This window comes from Pavona decussata, unplaced genomic scaffold (genome assembly GCF_977016875.1).
Source record: "Pavona decussata unplaced genomic scaffold, jaPavDecu1.1 SCAFFOLD_214, whole genome shotgun sequence".
NCBI classification, from domain to species: domain Eukaryota; kingdom Metazoa; phylum Cnidaria; class Anthozoa; order Scleractinia; family Agariciidae; genus Pavona; species Pavona decussata.
In genome coordinates, this window is record NW_028145619.1 from 117212 (window position 1) to 128677 (window position 11466).

At 41.8% G+C, this 11466-nt stretch overlaps 1 protein-coding gene across 2 annotated transcripts in view; it reads left to right on the top strand.

The window, feature by feature from the left end:
• LOC146460074 (uncharacterized) overlaps positions 1-5632 on the top strand; it is a 44177-nt gene extending 38545 nt beyond the window's left edge. For both annotated transcript variants that reach the window (XM_085088367.1, XM_085088368.1), the window contains exons 8-11: positions 820-918; positions 1440-1538; positions 3139-3237; positions 4032-5632. In XM_085088367.1, the coding sequence (XP_084944493.1) occupies positions 820-918; positions 1440-1538; positions 3139-3237; positions 4032-5498 (1764 nt within the window). In that variant the 3' untranslated portion in view covers positions 5499-5632. The remainder of the gene's footprint in view (positions 1-819; positions 919-1439; positions 1539-3138; positions 3238-4031) is intronic.
• The last annotated feature ends 5834 nt before the right edge of the window (positions 5633-11466 follow it).

Here is an 11466-nt window from a genome sequence, read left to right on the forward strand (position 1 = left end):
TGAATGATGTTATGTGACAGCCTATGTGTTGCATACAAAAGAACTCTTGCTTCCTTGTGATAGCAACAACAATATGGCGTCTAAAAGGCTAGATAAAGTGGCGGCACGATGAAAATTGTCTTCTGTTTCGTCTGTCACTGTCGTGTTACTTCTACGTTGTCAAAAAGAAATTTCAAATTAGGTTATCTCAAGCAATTCAACGCCAATTTTTACAGGAGAGGAAGTTCCCTTTAAATAGTTAAATCATCGCCTAGACGGGGAGGAAGAACTTAAATGGTATAACGGTAAAAACCTGACCATAGGCCTTGTCAAGGCCACCGGGTGGCTTTGTTTACAACTACAACAACAGCAACTTTATTTCACATTTCCTTGCATTTTCAAAATTTTCAAATTGTTATATATTACAGACTTTACATATAGAATATATAATTACATTTTACAATGAATATATGTTATATATAAGGAAATGCCTAGAGGTTTAGCCTGGGGGGGGGGGGGGGGGTTGTTCGTACCACACGATATGATGCTTTGGTTTTCCCTCAGGTTAGTGGGTCATGACTTAGACTGCAAGCAGTCCCTTTCTGAATAGTCGAGGTCGCGCGAAATAGCCGAGCGCGAAAAAACTTCTCGTTTATTTCTCCTCGCTCCAGTCTCGCTGCGCTATGAGCACACCATCTCGACTGACCAGAAAGGGACTGCTTGCAGTCTAGTCATGACTAGAAGGCTAACAAGCATTGCCGGCTTGGGTAGGGACAAATATCATCAAGGGCTTACTATCCTGCTGTTTGCCTTTACCTCGATACATACATTTTTCAACAGGCATCAAGAACTGCATTACACAAAGCTTCGATCAGTGGACAGTACAGGACTGTTAAAATGCTTCTTGATAGTGGTGAAGATGTGGACCAAAGAGATCAGGTGTTATACCCCTTTCATTAATGTAGATCAAAGATAAGGTGGTTACTTCGTCGTTCTGACGTGTTGTCACTGGTTAAAAACTTTATGAAACGTGGTTGTATGATTAGTTTAGTTTTTTTTTTCTTATTTGAAGCTTGTTTATTGATACGGAGATAGCACACTAAAATCCGCGTACATCTGGGTTAAGCCTTTAAAAAAATGAAGCAGGGAACTTACTTGGAAAAAAGGTACTGAGAAGCCTGTACTGGAAATATCACAGATGACCCGTCGTAGCTATAACTGAATTGGAGGATAACTTACACTATGGCACAAGAAGCAGTGGACCGCTCCCATATTGGATTAGTTATCTGACCAGCAAAAACAATTATGCCGCAATAAAGAAGAAATAATTGTAGCCATAGATCGTTTTCTTTGCACCAAGTTTTAGAGCGGATATGGTGCAAGGCTGTTTGACTGATAAAGATTCTTAGAATTATACGACCACGACAAGCCAACGTTTTCTGTGTTCATTTTTCCCCCAGTTTTCTCTGACGCCTCTTCACCTTGCCTGTTGGTATGGACAGGAATCTGTTGTCAGACTACTATTAGAACATGGTGCAAACGTCAACGCTGTAGACAGGGTGAGTTGGTGAGTTAAGTAAACAGACGTGTTCCACTTGTTACCTATTTAGCCAAGACAGAATTTTTCTACGTTTAGTTGTCAGAGAGAAAGGGAACTTACTTTTTAACAGTTGGAGGAATTGGGGGGGGGGGGGGGGGGACTGAAGAACGTTTTATATGGGGAAGCTTTGCCCCCGGATGCAAACCATTATCCTTTTTTATTATTCCACTATTGTGTCATTTCACCAAAGAAAGTTAAGAGAATGTGCAAAATACAAGACCGTAATACACTGTAGTGCCCCGGTTTGATTGGTTTACAACAGAGCGAATACGGACAAAGACATTTCACTGGCTTTCTGTGTTGTTTACGTCATTCGCACGCGTCATATACTGATAGATCAGAGCTGGATGGACAGATAATGCCGGCTGTATTTCAAAACTCTTATCAGAGAGAGAAACCAAAATAACAAAATCTTTTCGTTGTGGAATAGTACATCTCTTATTCGATGGTTTTAGATTTAATACGCGCGGACATTTTCCTCATTGCTCGTAATATCCGAGTCCCGAAATACTCCGCAACTCGCAAAATATCCGCGCGTATTGTATTATAAGAATAAGATGTATATGTACCACTTTTTTACTGAAAAGGTAACTTTTTCATGTACCTTCCAACGAAAATAGTATCCTTTTCACATACCTTTAATAGAAAAATGCGTCTTCTTTCGCTTTGTCTGTTCAAGAAACTTTGAAAGGCCCGGATTTTCAATACCTAAATGACAGAGATCCCTGCCCTTTTCTATACTTTCCAATTTAGCTCATAAAATCCCTACCTCCATCCTGAAAAAAGGCCCCTTTTGGGTGGAGCCTTCCCGTATAGTTCCTTAGAGGGATTCACCCCCCCCCCCCCCCGCCAAAGGATTCAGAATCATAATTACATATTTGTCAAAAAAGCAAACATTATGAAACCCATAATGTTATTTATGTCGCGACATGATGCCCACGTGATAACCCGTTGAGGTCATCGATGCTAGTTACAAATATTGCGTAAAGTCTAACCAGTGAGATGTTAGGGCGGTTCCGACTAGGTTTATAGTCGAGATTCCTTGTTAAAAGCGTCCTTCCTTCCTTTGCCATCAGAGTGTTTATATCAAGAGACAACAGTTTGGTCTCTTTGGAGGGTATAAAATCCTTGTAGAGTCGACAAATTTTTAGTTTAAGCCACAATAAATCCCTTCTCAGCCCTATTCCCCCCCCCCCCCCCCCCCCTTTAATGCAATTACGTTTCATAAGCACAGACGTTCGTGAGCCACGGAAGGCAACCGGAAGTCGAATGTTCCTTTTTTGACGTTGTTTTGCTCCTTACCATGGACAGGAATAGTGCTTGTTGATGACTGTGGCTTGACGTTACAAACGCGATGGCGTGAAAACGTTCCAAAAAAGGAAAAATCCAATATCCGGTTGCCGCCCGTGGCTCAAAAATGTCTGTGCTTAAGTTACCTAATATTTTGTAGCTGCCTCTCTTTGTAAGAGTATTTTACCTTTGTCTCCCACAATGTGCTGTTTGTATTGGAAGCTTAGAAGTATGTTTATTGGCTTTCATTTGCGTTGCTTTATGTTTAGTTTCAACGTACAACTCTTCAGAAAGCTGAACGTCACAATCAACAATCCATAGTGCAGTTGCTTCGGAAGAATAATGCAAGACAGAGTTATAAACAGCCGGTGAGATATTGAGTTGTTTCACTCTGTATCTTTGGTAAATGAAATGTCACCTGAAGGGCTCCAGTTAACCGAAAAATATAGTCACAAAGATATATTTTTTCTTCCGATTTTTAATATCCCCTTGCAGATTGTCGCATTCTTTGCTTAAAATGATTTTTTGTATCGTACAAACCAACGGGTTCGAAGGAGTTTTATTTCATCGTATAAGAAAGTGGTCTCTTTGAATGCCCTGTCTTGTTAACCATGACGCCCTTCGAACGCCGCCTTCATGGAGGTTTGAATAACTCGCACCGTACTCAATGACAGAGGGCTCAGAAATTTGCGAGGGTTGTCTTACAGTAACGGCTACGTGATGAATCGTCTTATTTCTCTCGGCACTTTGTCACTGCTTTCCTTATTCGTTGACCTTTGGGCAACGATTATTGTGTCCGCCGCCAGCGTTAGCTGTCTGTATTTTAAATATGGTGGATGTCCTTCAAGGAGCTGGATCTTGTATCGTTTGTTCGGAGTCGAAGCATATTTAAGCAGATGCTGGTTAAAATTCACAACGATCCATTTTGGCACCTTTTTTATTGTACTCAGTAAAATTAACAAACTGAGATGTATCCTCCACGATCAAATCGAATTTCTCTAGACCCTGTGTAAAACTTTTAAACGTTTCACCTTTTAGCTAGAAAAGTGGCATTTTTTTTTTCTACAAATCCATGAATTTTTTACCATAAACCTGCAATTACCAGCCAGTAGACCTGAAGTTTGTTGCGTTTTGGTCACTAGCCCTATCTTGTTCATTGCAGCTTAGTCTAAGGAGCCTTTCTCAAAAGTCTTTCCTTCAAGAAGATAGACGATCAGGACTTAATCGGCTACAGGCGGCCGTCTTTCAAGGTGACTATGATATTGTCTTCAAGGCGCATGCCCTTCTCGACAACTTTGTAAAAGAGATGAACTCCAAAATAGGAAACGATACTCAACTGTGCCCAGGAAAAAGTGCAGTTGATATTTTGTCGAGTCTGGACAAGAAAAAGCCGGGCCATGCTGAAATCGACAAACATTACCAAGAGGAAGTCGAGAAATACACAACACTGACACAGCTACACAATTGCACACGCTCTGGTGATGCGGAAATGGCGGTGGAACTTGTTTTAAATGATGGCGTAGATGTTGATATTCCTGCTCTATGCAATCGCACACCTCTTTTGTGGGCTAGTCCATCATCATCAAGTACGATGATCAAGACCCTTATTGATCTTGGCGCGGACGTTAATGCTCAAAAAACAGATGACAAGGCGGCATCTCTAAGGTTGGCGGCTTGTTTCAACAACTACATGGCCACCCACCTGCTTTTAGATCACGGAGCTGATGCTAATATTAAAACTATCCATGGATATTCACCATTGCTTGGTTCTGTCGCGCAGGGAAACTTTAACATTTCTCAGCTTCTGATTGAAGCAGGGTGCAACGTCAACCTGCGGAGCAAAAGCAGCAAAACACCTCTTTATCTCGCGGTGGAGAAGAATGATAAACATGTTTTTAAACTTTTACTTAAACACAATGGGGATGTTGGTATGGCATACAAGCAGGACCCTAGCCAAAGAATTTACCTTGTTCGTGGGAAAGACAAAGGCAGACCAGCCTGGCACTATGTCTTCGTAGAGAGACATTTATTGGGTTTATTTCTGAAGCATTCCAATGGGGGTTCTTTGGACGTAGCAGACTTCGGAGACGTTCTTAAATCTGGGTGGGGAAAGAATCCTCCAGAGGACACCATAGATAACATCCTTAAAACTCGTGTTGACGTTCTGAAAGAAATTCTCGGCGAGACTCTCCTTCATGCCGCAAGCAGAAATAACAGCGTCAGCATTATCGATCTGCTGGTAAAGCACGGTGCTTGGGATGTTAACGCCCGTGATGCAGAAGGTTTTACTCCTCTTCATGAAGCGGTGATCCATGGCAACATGCAAGCTGTCAAAAAGCTTGTTGATCTCAAAGCTGACGTCAACCAAGCTGGGGCCATAGTGGACATGGCTCACTTGAACGAAGAAATAGAAATCGAAGAGTATCTCAAGTCAATGATAGTTCCCACGGAAAATTCGGTGGAAAACCAGGATGGAGAGGATATTACACATGTAAACCCCGCTGCAGAAGCTCCCAGTTTCCAATTCAATCTTGAAAGGTTACGCTTCATAGGGAACACAATACAGAGAGAAGGTCGTCAATTTCTAGACGCTGTTTATGCTGCTGCGATTAGCTCTAACCTTCCTTAACTTCCTGCTTGGAGTCAGTAATTTTTTACTTTACGGAGTTTTTTCACCGAAGGACATTTTAAAACAGATTTTGAAGATACTGAATCGATGTTGAGTTTGTGTACCTAACTGCGACGGTCTCTCGTTTGCAGTTTAATATTACGAATTGTGAATATATTTTACGTCCAAATTTATGTGATACGTCTTTCGTTCTGAACGAAATTTGTAGTAGTAAATTCAGAAAGCCGTTTATCTGTCTGTCACATAACCTTTAACGTCAGAAATTTTGGAGTAATGGACAGTTTATTTAAGCTGGCACGGTCTACGTAACTATAATATAGGACTCTTTACTCGGGCCGTAAGGCGGACCGAGTTAAGGTTTCGGTAGCATTATCAAATTCTTTTTTCTTTTTGGGGTCGCGATGGGCCGAGAGATAAGACTTCGGGCCACGAGTTATTGTTCTCGGTCTCATTTTTTGTACTCGAGTGGCACAAGTAAAGTTTTCGGTGGCGTTATCAAATTCTTCGCGTTCTTTGTACTCGGGCCCTGAGGCGCCGAGTTAAGTAATCGGGGAAGGGGAGGGGAGGGTCCCGAACTCCCTCATTTTTTTCGCTTCCTAAGCTCCCCCTCCCTTTCCCCGATGTATTCTGCGCGGTCACTATTCTTTCGAATCAAAACATTTGGCGTCGGTTGTGAAGCGTTCGTGAACGTTTCCCTTAGCGCAGAGAGGGTTGGTTCTGGAGTCGTTAGAACAAAAAGGTGAAGGCAATGATAGCATGTCGAGTGTCGAAGAAAGCTAAAACGTAAGGATTAAAGCCCGTGGATATAGCATAAGAGAAGAGGAGGTAGCTTGAACATGGTGCATTCCGTTAGTCTGATTAGCGAGGGTGACAGTTGTGCAAGAAATCATGAACCTTTGGAAGGTTTGTCGCACGAGCAGCACGCACATGAATTTAACTCTGCATGATGTAGATGGTGGGTATCGAAAACGCGAATGCGAAATCGAAACAGAAAAGTGTAGTGACGTTTTGCAGCTTTCTTCGGGACCCTCACAAGACGCTGCAGAATGCTCAGAAAATTCAAAGAATTCCAAAGATTCGAATGCAGACCTCACCGCAAGCAACGCGAATGTTTTACAGAAGAAGAATGGTCATGTCGAATCGAACGATCGATCGCAAGTGCACGCTGAGGAAGAGGGGAAAAGAGAGAGAGTTTTTGACTACAGTCGGACCTCTATTAAGCGGCCACCCTGGGGACTTTGAAAACTGGCCGCTTAATAGAGGTTGGCCGTTGAATAGAGGTATCGAATACAGCACTTTACTGACAAAACAATAATTCGGGACTTTGGAAAGTGGCCGCTTAATGGAGGGTGGCCGCTTAATAGGTGGCCGCTTAATAGAGGTCCGACTGTAGCTTTGATTTGGGTGACCACAATAAGACTTAATTTTCCAATTTGACTTTATAGAGATGTAATCGGTGACGCGATCGCTATCGTGTCACACTCAGTCCTGCGATGACAATTCTCGTGTTTGATTCCTCCGCCGGAAAAATCCAGACCCTTCATGGGTTATCGCGCGGAGCATTTTTATTAAGAAACGCGAAACAAGGCACGTGCAGAAAAAATGGCCGGCCAAGGAATACATCACGCACGACAAATCATGCGAACGTACTTGCAGTTTTGTCATCAGTTTTTTAATTTGTTCAAGAAGGAAACCGTTTTGTCAACAAACTTCTTTAATTTGTGCCCTAGCCTGCTCACAGAGCTTTGTTTGGCTAAATCATGTTTCATATCGTTGACACATCTGAGTAAATGAATTTGAGCTTACATGGCCGATAAGTTGATATTAGAGTGTTTATGTCAGTGTATACTAATAATTGTACAGAAATTTTTATCCATCGTCGACAAATGCTTCTCCAAGAACCACCCAATAAACAAGATCTTCAACAGAGAGACACTAAAACTCAGCTACTCATGCATGCCAAACATGAAAACCATCATCGCATCACATAAAAAAACAGATACTCTTAAATGTAGCAACAACCCCAAACCAAAATCATGACCCGAGCTGCAACTGCAGGAAGAAAGCAGAATGCCCACTTGATGGTAAATAGGGACCTTACGAATGCAAGACGGTGATGCCAACGAAAACGTCATTTGACGGTATAACTTTACTTCATTTGTGCTACTTCGCGATTATTTTAACTCATTCAACTTGTACACAAAGGACAAACTACCCAGAAACCAAATTGGTAGGAGTACCGTTCAAGTTAAGGAAGAGAATAATAAATTCACTGTCGTGTGTTCACGTTCTCCACAAAACGTTGAATTTGGTCATTTCACGTTGTTGTTTTGCAGGGGACGACAAAGAAATGTACCAAAATGTAAAACGCACGTGCAGAGCGATTGTTTTTGTTCATTAAGCCTTTTGTGTTGTGGCGTTGTCGTCGCCGTCGCCGTGGTATTTTCGTAAGGTCCCTAATGCCTCCACGCGAACGACGGTAACAACAAGTGAATCGTACGTGGGACTGGCACAACACATTCTTCCGAAACGCCAACAGACGCAATGCAACGGAACTATCTGAACAATATATGGACCCTGATGGACGCAAACAAGACATTTCTAATTAAATGGAAAGTACTCAAAAAGTTCAAACCCGATAAAAACATTAACAAGAAATGTAACCTAGGTCTTCACGAGAAGTTTATTTCCGTAGAAAAGATCTTAGTAGCCTGAACTAACGCAATGAATTACCAAGTCCAAACCCCCACAGAAATAGATATGTACTCAAAACCTCTCGAAAAACGTAAAGTAACCGTTTGTATCATGGCACGTGAATTGTATCACGCCACGAGCATTAGTAATTTATCGCCCAGAAAACGCTTGTTTTACTAAATCACCAGTTCGAATGGACCCTGACGGACGCAAACAAAACATTTCTAATTAAATGGAAAGTACTCAAAAAGTTCAAACCCGATAAAAACATTAACAAGAAATGTAACCTATGTCTTCACGAGAAGTTTATTTCCGTAGAAAAGATCTTAGTAGCCTGAACAAACGCAGTGAATTACCAAGTCCAAACCCCCACAGAAATAGATATGTACTCAAAACCCCTTGTATAACGTAACGTAACCGTTTGTGTCATGGCACGTGAACTCTCTCACGGCACGTGGAATTGTATTTTATCGCCTAGCAGCTGCTTGCTTTAAATCACCAGTTTTTGATTACTTTATATACTTTACGGTCATTCGTTGAAGTTGCGTGGTGAGTGTGGTCAGCTCCTGACCATATACAAAACAGAGCTGTAGCAAAAAAACGATGAATCACTTCAGGAGCCTGAACTATTTTTTTCCTGAGTGTATATCTCCGTCTATTTCTATCGATTTTGGGGAGTCAGTGATGCTGGAAGTTATCACTGCTAAAAGATCGTAGTCTTACGCACCATGCAGTCAAATATGGCCCGAGTATAAGCTGAAAACAGCTTCTTGTCTATTAATAGATAGTGTTTATGCGACATACCCTGTCTAGGACATTTTAGGAATAAATAGTTGTTTTGCGAGCTTCGTTGCTGCAAAAATAGCTGTTAAGTGGCATAGCTTTGTTCTATGATATCTTGAGTAAACAATTGTTACTTATGTGGGATGCCTTTTTCGCGGGCATTAAATACTTCTTACTAACCGAGTTCGAGGTCCGTTCTGTAAGTTATGGACCAAGGTTTTCCCCGTTTCGCGTTGGGCCATAAATTAACGGGAAAAAACGAGGATTCGTAACTTACAGTAGGGACCTAGAAAACTAGGTTAGCAAGATATTTATTATATCTCTGAGGTTAATCGGGCGCGCGGGAAAGGAGCAACTTTGAAATTTAGTGGGCCGTACTAATCACACCGCGCGTTCTAACGGAGAGATATAATAAACAAGAAGCTGTTTCCAGCTTATACTCGGGCCATATTTGACTGTGTGGTGCGTAAAGCCTACAATCTTTTAACAGTGATAACCTCCAGCATCGCCAATTCCCCCAAATAGATAGCCTGCGAGCAAGCTCTCTTGGGGGTGGATCCTCTTTCTTCCTCCCGCTCCCCACCCCCAAGAGAGATAGATACAGAGATATAGTGAGGCAATAAGTAACCACCAGATAGAATTGCATTTCTTGCAGTCAGAATGAAATACAGGGGAAAACGACATTTGTTATACGAATGCTTTTTATAATCCCCGGGCTTTAATCCTTACGTGTTCACCTTTCGTTTAGAGACAGAAACCATTTGTACGGTCCTAATATGTATGTGACGCCGGGTCAATGACGGATCGTAATTTTCAGTATGATCTAGACCCGGAGGGGGGGGGGGGTATTCCCTTATGTGACCTTAACGGGGACGTGCGGCCCGATAGGGTATGGTTTTCAGGGTGTTTTGTCTTGAACGGGGTATCTATTTCATCACTTTCTGTCTTAAACAGGGTATCCCCGCATGACCTAATGGCTTAAACAGATTGTGATTGCCAATGCATTAAAATACAGTGAGAAACTAGTGTATTCTTATTTCATTCTAGTCTTAAACAGGGTGTGATTTTGGGTTAAATGTCTTAGAAAGGGCCTGAAAATTTTGAATTCTGTCTTAAACGGGGTAGGGAAATCGGAGAATTGTGTCTTAAACAGGGTCAGGGTTTGAACGCCCGGGCCGCACCTCCCTACCCAAGCATCTGTTGATCCCGGATCTAGAGTAACGTTACGCATCACGCGTACGTTTATATCCTTGTATGTTTTTCAATGTTTCGCTGTTTATATTTTTAAATGAAATTCAGGGGGAAGCATTTGTTATTCACCTTTTATTTGAAGACAGAAACCGTTTCTAATTTGATTGTTTTTCTATAGTAAACGTGAGACATCTTTATCTATCATGGCCCGCGAGGTCATAGACTGATTTAGTTGCCAAATTTTCGGTTAAACAAAACTAACCTTGAGGCATTCAGGTTAGCCTAAAAAACCCTCCGGTTAGCCTAAAGAGTACTCCAGTTAGCCTAAATAGCACTTAGGTTAGCTTAAATAGCTCCCCGGTTAGCTTAACGGTTAGCAGTTTATGTTGGGGTTGTTCATGCCTCGCACGTCTGGCTCACATATTGTAAACACTCCTCACGGCCCGAAAACAAAGAACGCGACCGAGAATTTAAAGAATTTGATAACACGACAGAAAACGTAACTCGTACCAGCTGAGTACAAAAAACGAGACCGAGAACAATAACTCGTGGCCCGAAGTGTTATCTCTCGGCCCATCGCGACCCCAAAAAGAAAAAAGATAGTAATAATAGTACTAAGTAGTTGAAGGCGACAGTTTGTTGTAGGATATTTAAGTAGGCCATTTGAACGCGTTATGGAGAACGCACATTGCTAATAAATTATTTTTCTTGCTGTAAGGCTTCTCAGTGGGAAGAGGCATTGGTTTTCATCGTGATTTGTATGGGCGCAAAAATTGAGCTACGCGAGAAAAGTCTTTCCTTTGTTAAAGTTTCATTAAATTCCGGCTCAAGAATTAGTCGTTGATAAAATAGAGGCATTGTTTTCAATTACAGAAACACGGTGTGATGTTCCTTCCATTTCGTTTAAATTTTACTGCTTTACTGCTTTGATATTACACTTTCCGGACTGTGATTATGCTACTTGGTGTCTGTTATACTAACAGGCAAGCGAAATCAAATTCACCTTCGAAGTTTGCTCTGAGTCGTTCTAACGTTTCCATAGGACCCCGGGAAAGTTTGCTGTTTAGGCTAGAAATAGGCTAATCCACTGTGTAGATAGCCTCCCAGGCAGTCGTGGGGGATTCGTATTACTTCCTGCTGGGGAGCAGGTAATGCGGGTCCCCTAAAAACGACTGCGTGAGAGGCTTCTATGCAGGCTAGAATTCGTTAATCTGTTAAGTAAAACCAAGAAAGCGTCAAGACAAAGGTATACTTAGTTCGTAAAGGAAAATCGTTAACTTACTAACTTCCCCACGAGGAA